Source organism: Oryza sativa, chromosome 6 (genome assembly GCF_034140825.1).
Source record: "Oryza sativa Japonica Group chromosome 6, ASM3414082v1".
In the NCBI taxonomy this organism is placed as follows: domain Eukaryota; kingdom Viridiplantae; phylum Streptophyta; class Magnoliopsida; order Poales; family Poaceae; genus Oryza; species Oryza sativa.
In genome coordinates, this window is record NC_089040.1 from 22,877,987 (window position 1) to 22,887,725 (window position 9,739).

At 35.9% G+C, this 9,739-nt stretch overlaps 1 protein-coding gene across 1 annotated transcript; it reads right to left on the reverse strand.

The window, feature by feature from the left end:
* Positions 1-1,643: 1,643 nt before the first annotated feature.
* LOC4341343 (ent-sandaracopimaradiene 3-hydroxylase-like) lies at positions 1,644-8,950 on the reverse strand. Its single transcript, NM_001421628.1, has 7 exons — positions 8,791-8,950; positions 5,202-5,362; positions 3,694-3,852; positions 3,453-3,593; positions 3,044-3,298; positions 2,791-2,958; positions 1,644-2,444 (listed from the first exon to the last, which is right to left on the reverse strand). Exons 1-7 carry the CDS (start codon positions 8,924-8,926, stop codon positions 1,932-1,934), a joined length of 1,533 nt encoding a protein of 510 aa, NP_001408557.1. The 5' UTR covers positions 8,927-8,950; the 3' UTR covers positions 1,644-1,931.
* Between the last annotated feature and the right edge of the window lie 789 nt (positions 8,951-9,739).

Below are 9,739 nucleotides of genomic sequence, written 5' to 3' on the forward strand. Positions count from 1 at the left end.
GCTCTTGCCGTCTCGCCGTCGCCTGCCAAACCACCGCCCGGCCACCGCCTGAGTGAGAGAGGGAAGAGGAGAAGATAAGGTGGAGATTGAGAGAGGACTGAGTGAGAAGAGAAGATAAGGTTGCTGAAATTTTGAAGTGGTGGAGAGGGAAGAGGAGGTAAATCAGACTTTTAGGCAAAAATGAATTTCAAATTGAACTTTATGATACTAAATGAACTCGTATGAAAAAGTTGTCAAAAATAAAGTTGTAGAACTCATTAAGATTTGCCAATTTTATTTTGGTCATTTCTCTATTCGGGTTTGATTGAATTACATAGAATTTGAATTTTAAAATATAAGAAATTCAAATAATTTTTCGGGTAGTAAATGATTTAAAATGGAAAAATTGTCAACAACAAACTTGTATAGCTTATCAAGATTTACAACTTTTATTTTGGTCATTTTTCTATATAACATTTTTTGAATAGTTTGAATTTGAATTTGAAAATATGAGTACTTCAAACAACATTTTTAAATACTAAATGATTTGAACAAAAAAAGTCATCAACAACAAAGTTATATAATTCATCAAGACCTATAACTTTCATTTTGGTCATTTCTTCATCCAACAAAGTGATAATAATATTGTTCACAAAATTCACATATTTTTCATCTAGTTTTATAAACTATAACACATATATGTAAATTTTGTGAACAATGTTACCAACACTTTATCGGATGAAGAAATTACAAAAATAAAAGTTACAGATCTTGACGAGTTATACAACTTTATTGTTCATGACTTTTTTAGTTGAAATCATTTAGTATTTGAAAATGTTATTTTGAATTAGTCGTATTTTCAAATTCAAATTCAATCTGTTCAAAAAAAAGTTATATAGAAAAATGACCAAACTAAAAGTTGTAAATCTTGATAAGGTATATAAGTTTGTTGTTGACAATTTTTCCATTTGAAATCATTTATATTTGAAAATGTTGTTTTGAAGTTGTCATATTTTCAAATTCAAATTCAAACTGTTAAAAAAATTATATAGAAAAATGACCAAACTAAAAGTTGTAAATCTTGATAAGTTATATAACCTTGTGGTTGATAATTTTTCCATTTGAAATTATTTACTACCCAAAAAATTATTTTGACAAATAAAATAAATTATTATACTGTAGTTAATTATTTTACTACAGGTCAACTTACAAATATAAACATTTCATATGAAAAATAGAAAAATACTCATCGGTGATGGGCCCGATAGAGATTAAGTCATCTCAATCGGGCATTAGTATACAGCACGTCACGAATGAGTCATCTGTAACGGGCCTAGTTGTTATCTCAATCGGGCCTAAGTTGGCGCCCGTCACGGATGATTGTCATCCGTGATAGGCGTAAACTTGGGGCCCGATTGAGATATGGAATGCTATCTCAATCGGTCCTAAACTACGGCCCGATAGATGTCATCCGTGATGGGTCTGAGTTTTATACCCATCTAATATGTTTACGTGACTATATCTTAATCGGGCACTTTTTTTTGTCCCGATTGAGATGACTTCCTAGTGATAGCCCAATAATTCTAGGCATGTTAGAGGCCATCACAGATGGAAGGATCTGTACTGTGCAAACAAAAGAAAACACTTATATGTCCATCGTACCTGGAGAGGTGTAATGCTTTTTTTCTCTATTTGATTAAATCTAAATTGTACCATTGAATATATAAGGGACGAATGGTCAAACGTTGGCGTCGTACATTTTAAAAAAAAATACTACGATGTTCATGATAAATTTAATTTCTCCCCTAGCAGTGCACATACATTTTTTTCTAGCATATTAAAAAACCAGAGGTAGTATATACCATTATATTTTTAATATCACTATTCATCCTGCAAAATACGTTCGAGAATATCATTAATTCTTCATCATGCATGGAACTGCTTCTTCTAGCTCACATCCTTCCTCTGGGCTTGAGGTGGACATGCAGCGGGTCAAGCTTCAAGGCGGTGAACTGCATGGTGTCCTCCTTGTCCCCGTCGCCCTCCCTCAGCCTCCACTCGAGCTCCTGCACGAGGCGCGCCACGGCGACGCACGCGATGTTCATCGCCTGCAGGCTCCCCGCGCAGGTCCTCCTCCCGGCGCCGAACGCCATCGTCTTGTACCTGTCCGCCACCTCGAACCCCTCGCCGAGGAACCTCTCCGGCGACCACTCCCCCGGCGACTCCCACACCTTCTCGTCCATGTGGCACGCGTACACGTTGATCATCATCTGGGTGCCCGCCGCGATGTCGTAGCCGGCGAGCGTGGTGTCGTCGTGGACGAACCTCGGGGGCAGCACCGGCACCGGGGAGTGCAGCCGCAGCGTCTCGTGGAACACGGCGTTGAGGTACGGCAGCCGCGGCAAGTCGTCCTCGGTCACCGCCTCGCCGCCGCACGCCTCTCGGATCTCTTGGTAGAGTAGCTCCTGATCGATGTGCCAAGAACAAGAAACAATCAATTGTTTATTAGTTTGGTTGGCAACAAAATGCTGAAATGCATTTGAAAGAAAGAGGGATTGAGATCCTCTGACTTTCTTTCTCGTAAAGTTATAGAGACATGATCGCTGACATGTCAATGACCATATCAAGAGAAAGTTATGTCAGAGGATCACAATACAATACAAGAAAGAGTATATACAAAAGATAATTGAAAGTACTCCCTCCGGACAAAATTAATTGACGTTTACGACAAGTTACAAAGAAAACATGCTAAAACATGTGTTGTCCGAAACCAAAAAATAAAACTGGAGGTAGTATCAGTTAATTTCTTGCCTGTTTGTCAGGGTTCTTGGCAATCTCATACATGGTCCATTCGGTGGTCACCAGGACAGTATCAGCTGCAGCCAGGATGGACTCCGACAGCAGCAGCATCAGTTGGTCATCTGTCAGCTGTGCACTCCTCTCAGCTTCCAGCAAGAAGTCAATGTAGGATGCCCTTGCCTGCATGCAATACGTTACAGTTCAGTTCAGATGATCTGCAGAAAAAAAAAGTTATTTTTGGATACGAATAGAAGTTTTGTGTCACCTCTCCGCGTGCAATCCTCTCCTTCTGCTTCTTGATCAATGCATTCATGATAGCATCTCGTCTGAATTCTGTAGTAGACACAATTGTGTCGAAGCTCTTGTTTGGAAGCCAGCTGAGGTAGGGGAAGTAGTCCCTCCAGTCAGCCTCAACTGCACACATCATCATCTCATGCACAAGGACATCAAAGATTTCGTCCTTGGATATCTCCCTCCCAAACTCTTCCACATAAACTGAACTCACATCCTCACCTAAACTCTGAAATTGTAACAAATATATATAAGTTCATAACAATCAAGATCAGTCCTAGTAACTACGAAATTGCAACAATTATAAGTTCATAACAATCATGACAGGTATTGGAAGTAACAAACGGACCACTGGAGAGTTCAAGTTCAGAGGTAATACAAACCTGGATCAAGGACAAGCTGAACAGCTCATTAATGTAAACATCCCTGAAGTTCAGAGGGGAATGTGGGTCAAGAGAAACCAACTTATGCAAAGTGCTTAACACGTTACTGATCATCCTCTCTCTTGTACCGCGAAACTGTTTCTGAAATTTATGCAAGCATTTCATTGTTAGAGCTCAATTAACTGAGTGCTAATGGTACCCAAAATCCACTATTGAATTTAAATTTTGCTGAGATTTGTACCTGTGCATTAAAACCTAACATGCCAATCATAATATTACGCTTCGCCATCTTTTGGTAGTCACCGTAGTCGCTGATTGCGACCATACTTTTACGAGTTAGCACAGACATTGCTTTTGGTAGCTTTCGAGTAGATATGGATGAGAATTTGTCAATCATCGCCTGGAAAAAGTAGTACAGAATATGTGTTTTTGTTATTTACAGACCAATTAATATGAGATTATCATTATTGAGTATATGTAACTATGCAAGAGTAAGAAAAAAGTAGTATAAAAGTTCTTTTTTGAAGACTTAGATATATTGAAGATCAAACAGAGTTCAAGTCTTTGGGATGTTATTCCTTACATTGCCTTTATTTTCTTTCCAAACAAGGTATTTGCACAAACATATACAAACATGTCAACCTTGAAGCCAAGAATAATAAGGAAGATAAAACATATCAAACATCATAGGACCCATGTCATGAACTAGAAGCCAACATCATAGCACAATTGCATGAACCAAAGCGTTTACAGTTTTACCTCCACGAAAAAAGAGAAACAAAAAATAATATCATATTAGCTCTAGAGTTCATGTTGTAGGTTAATTTCATTTCTGATCTGAATTAATTGTAATTATGATATTCACATTTAATTTATCAAGAGAAATGTCCACTTACAATTCTAAACTTTTGCACAAGTAAAAAAATCAACTGTAAACTAAGTAACCGGATAGGATAGCATTTGAAATTGTCAAAACCATGCAATTTACATACACATCATACTAAAAGCACCTCTATTTTGCATGTGTAAGGATAATTTGAAAAGCGTAAAAACAATGGTACAACTGTAACCACGTGTGCTTCCTTGTCCTTAACTACCCCTTCATTCGTGTTTTAGCATTTTAGAGCAATTTTTTTCGAGTTGATCAATCTGAAACCTTGCCTATTTATTCTAAATTTCATCAGTTTGAATTCATCTTTTTTAAAAAAAAAAACATCACATATTTGTACTCTTTTGAATTCCTTGCTCTTCAGAGTTTTATCTGTTTGAATAGAAATTCAAAAGAGTCTAAAGATAGATTAAGTGAAAATTTTGAAAAAAAAGGGGAAAACTAAGATTAAATTTTGAACCATATAAGTCTATGTTTGTTTCTATTGAATTAGTTATTACTTTATTTGTTAGAGTTTGTGTCGAATATGTGTATAAAGTCGGTTATAATTTAAGACTTGGAGTTGTAATGTCGGATAGGTTGATTTTATAACAGTATGCGGTCACCAGAGTTACAATTATGTAAGAATACATGCATTGCTTGATGCAACAGTCATGATAATTTTATTTTATTTCCTAACAAAGATGGACCACCAGCACCCTTAGCTCGAGCAAATTGTGGTGCTAGTCCAGGATATCAGTGAATGAAAAGTGTGGGTAAAAGAGTGGAGAGTATATGGGGACACCAATTTGGGTAGTCGGAAAGAAAATGAAAACATTAACAGGTAACAAAAAAATGCTGAAAAAGGACAACTTGCATACCTCCTTGGCTACTTCAGTTGAATTGAGCACAACCACTGGAGAAGCTCCGGTCTTTATAGTGTAGATTGGTCCATAAGTTTCAGACCATTTTGCAAACGTCTGATGAGGCTTCTTTTCTTTCAATTGATGCAGATTTCCAATAATGGGTAAACCAGGAACAGCTGCATTACAATAACTAACGATGTTATTACTAAAGCTCTTGTAGTGGACTGAAATTAATTTGTTTTTGGTAATTCGTCTCTGCATAAATGAAAACACCAAACATTCAAGCAAGTAATTTAACATGTACAGGTTCTATATTTCCTTTTATTGGGTCATTTTTCAGTAAGAATGCTAGCTATGTACATGGATAGATGATGGACAGATGGAGTAAACACAATCAAATAAGCTAAAAATATCTGATGAAATTTTGGCCAGTGATAGAGAGATGGTAGACCTCACATGTAGGCTCAGAGGCATTTCAGAACTTTCACATGATTTCACTCTCATATTCAACCTGGAATGAATATTCTAATAGAAGCGGTGTCGACGAGTCAATTTTCACGTTTATAGAGTGTTGTCCCCCAAAGTTACTTCGTGCAGTGTCATACAGCTAAAATCACGAAGTCACAAAGTCCTCTAGCAAAATTTGTCTAGAATAATTTGCATTTTCAACACAGGCACTAGTGGCTCATCGAAATAGACATATCTGAAAGGATCTATAATAACTACTTTCATTTTGCACATTAATAATTTCAAAACAATCTTAACTGAAAGCGTAACTCAAAGAAAGTTATTTCCATTTGTTTACTCTTAATCAGCAAAATAGATATGCAATCACAACTATTATACATGTGCCAACTAGAACCAGTGCATACTTAACCAGAAGAAAACAAACTGAAGAACACATTTTCGGACATATTTTATGGATTAATAAAAGTCTTTAATTTTTTTTAATAGTTCCGGCACACTAAAAGGTTAGTCTGTTCAAAATTTACGTTCTAAATATTTAGTCCATGCTCAGAATGGATAACGGTATGGCATATAAATTGCCTATTTTTAAAATCCATATAAGTCAAATGAATAGTGAATGAGATATTGAAAGAACACTTTGTTTCAACAAAAGCAGGGGAATACAATTCATCATAAATATATATTATATAACTCCCCGCCACCGTCGGAAATACTGATAATGATTTTTTTTACTATTCTACATTAATACTCTTTTCCGTAGAAAATGAAAATCATTTTAAAAGTTTTTAAGAACGGTGGCAACAGAGTCCGTATACAGGTAAGATGGCAATGCCTTTGGGATGTTTCTCTTCTCTGGTCAACATTTTTCAAAAAAAAAAAAGATAAAATAAATGGCTCATCTTTATTAATATAGTCTAATTGATTGACAACAAAGTCCTTTAATTAGGAAATGGATCCTCATCATTAGAATGGGTTAAGAGGTGCACAGTTTTCTTAATTCTTTTGGACCAAGTAAAACGATTGATTGAGTTTGCTGTGGTACTTCCGTGGAATGTTCTTGTGCTATGCCTGGAATCCAGTACTTTGGTCACACCTGCATGAAATTGATCAATTTTCTTTTGGTACCTGCAAGCAGGGGCTACTGTAAATTTTCCCCATGGCATTGACTTGAGTTTGCTTTTGTGATTTCAAGTTGCATGCAGGCGGATTAAGGAAGAAATGGTTAATTGCTCCTCTTTTCATAGTTTCAGATATCCTCTCTCCGGCTCAGTTAATTTTTGATACACGTTTGACTATTCGTCTTATTTAAAAATTTTGGGTAAGTGAATAAGATATGAATTATGCTTAAAATATTTCTAATAATAAAATAACTCAAAAAATAAATAATAATTATATAAATTCTATAAATAAGATGGATGAGTAAACATATTTTCAAATGTTAAGGGCATTATCTATTACAAATCAGAGGTACTGTGTTTTTAGTTATAGCCTCTCAGTAACATATTCGTGACTAGAGGAAGTACCTACTTTCTGAAGTAGTCTGACGAACATATAGAAGAGAAGGAGAAGGCTACTTCAACTGACAGAGACATGAATGCTTGTAATTTTGAACTGTTTCAAGTTAATTAAACAACATCCCTTTCAGACATTCAGTCAAAACTGAACCGAGGACTACAGAAAAAAAAAGGATTTCTCAAAAAAAAAAGGATGAAAAATGATTTAACACTTTTCAATCTGATCCGTTCTGAATCCAATCGAACGGAGATATGGTAAGTATTTTTTCAAAATCCAACGGATTAGTATTAGGATTAGGATATATAGTTTCAATAAAATCTAGTGGATTTGGATTATCCACTTTAATTCCTATATGGTCCATCGCGACAAATTGCTGTTCGGAAAATTCGATTTTCAAGCAATATATCAAAATTAAGGGATTAGCTATACATTTGTCGTTAAATTTTCGCTAAAAAATTTGATAGGTGTAAATACCGTGATGTAATTACAACGTAACTTACATGTAACTATAGTTTAACTTGTACTCCCTCCAGGTTAATAATATTTGTCGTTTTGGACAAGGGCACAGTCTCCAAAGAGTAGCTTTGATAACTATTTTCTATTATAATATATATAGAAATATCAACAAATATATGATTTTATTGAAGTACTTTTTAAGACTAATATATATATATATATATATATATATATATATATATGGTTTTCATTTTTTAAGATAAATATTTTAGAAATTATTTATAGTCAAAGATTTTAAGGTTTGATTTTATCCTTATTTAAAGCGACTAATATCATCAGCTCGGAGGGAGTATGTAATTTTCAAAAATCCCTAGGTGATGTGCTACTTATGTGAAAACGGAGGTAATGGTACTGAATCGCCTCACATGTGAGTGGGTTGTGATTTTTTCCTACATCCCTTGCGAATTTTAAAGCAAATCGAACGGTTCAAATTTATATCGTAGTTATATGTAAGTTACAATGTAATTACACTACAATTATACTATATTTACATCTGCCAAAACCACTAACCACCTCCTCCATTTATATTACTCCCTCTGTCCCAAAATATAAGCATTTTTAGAACAGTGCTAAGTCAAACTTTTTAAAAAAGATTAATCATGTAAATTTAATTTTATTATATTTATCATTAAACGAACTATCATAATATGCAACTCTTTTTATTTAAGACATTTTACTTTTGTAGATATTGTTGATTAAAGTATCATCTCGGAGATCGTGTACATGTAAAAAAAATACTTATGTTTTAGAACGGCGGAGTACTTGTTTGTGCACAATAGGTGTGCTGTCGCAGCCGTGAGTGCTGTTATAGCTCAAATCCTGTTATCTACGCCAAACTGATCATTCATGCTCATTTCTAATTGTTGCGACACCAGAAATTACCATTCCATCAAAAAAAAAAAGCTTACGCACTAGCTGAAACAGAGAAAATTCGACATATTTTCCGACGAACAAACTAACCACATACACTGCCATCTCCAACAGAGATCAATCAATGGAGAGAGTACGACGAACACCGAGACACAGCAGCAGTGAGGATCAAACCAATTGGAGAAGATCATTTGATCGATCGAAACGAACACGGCGAGCTGGATTAATTAATTACCTGGAGGCGGGTTGGCGCGGTTCTTGCGCGGCGGCGGCGCCGCGACGAGCTTGTCGGCGAGCGCGGCCGCCGCGACGAGGCCCCCGACGGCCGCCACCGCCGCCGCGCCCGCTCCGGCTACGAGCATCGACTCCATGGCACACGATCTGATCACACGCACTCTTTAATTAATCCCGGCTTTCTTATTTATAGAGGCCGCAGCACGTCGAAGAGCGAGGAAATAAGAAAGGGCGGCGTCGTCGCTGTACCAACTTGAAGTCTTTTTTGTTGCTTTTTGGCTGCGTTCGACCGTTTGTTGCTAGAAGAAAGAGAGAGGTTTCGCTCCCTTTCCACGTGAGTACTCCCTTAAACAACCTCTGATAGATTTTTTATTGGACGGAGGGAGTAGTAATCATCATTTTTCTTTTATAATTTTTTCTATAAATAAATTACACTAATTTGTTTTTTATGTTTAAAATAATTAATACTTAATTAATCATATTTAATGGTTTATTTTCTTAATCTTCTTTCTTCTTTCAAACACACTAGAATAATAAGTCTATACGTACTATTCTTAAAAAAAAATAAAGTCTTAACATCACTTTGTTTCACGATGTGAATATATCATTAATTTTTTAAGAGCTTTGTAATACAAATTTAACACGTGTAGCAGCTACCTCAATTAAAAATATTACGTCGTTCTTGTAGTGTCGTTGTCGTCATTGTTTGGTAGGGCCATGTACACATACGCTTGCACATTCATTAATTTGCGTTTAATTTCTTCTGTACTCCTTGGGAGCCACATGTAGTAGGTAGGTATTCATCGCGCGGTCAGCTCACGTGCTTTGAAATTAAGACCAGCCTTTATGCCAAGTAATACCCATATGCAAGTACACCTGATTTTCGAGTTTCGACTAATTACTTTTGCTGTTCTCCTCGTTATTAATACCCACTTGGTAATTGCTAAATA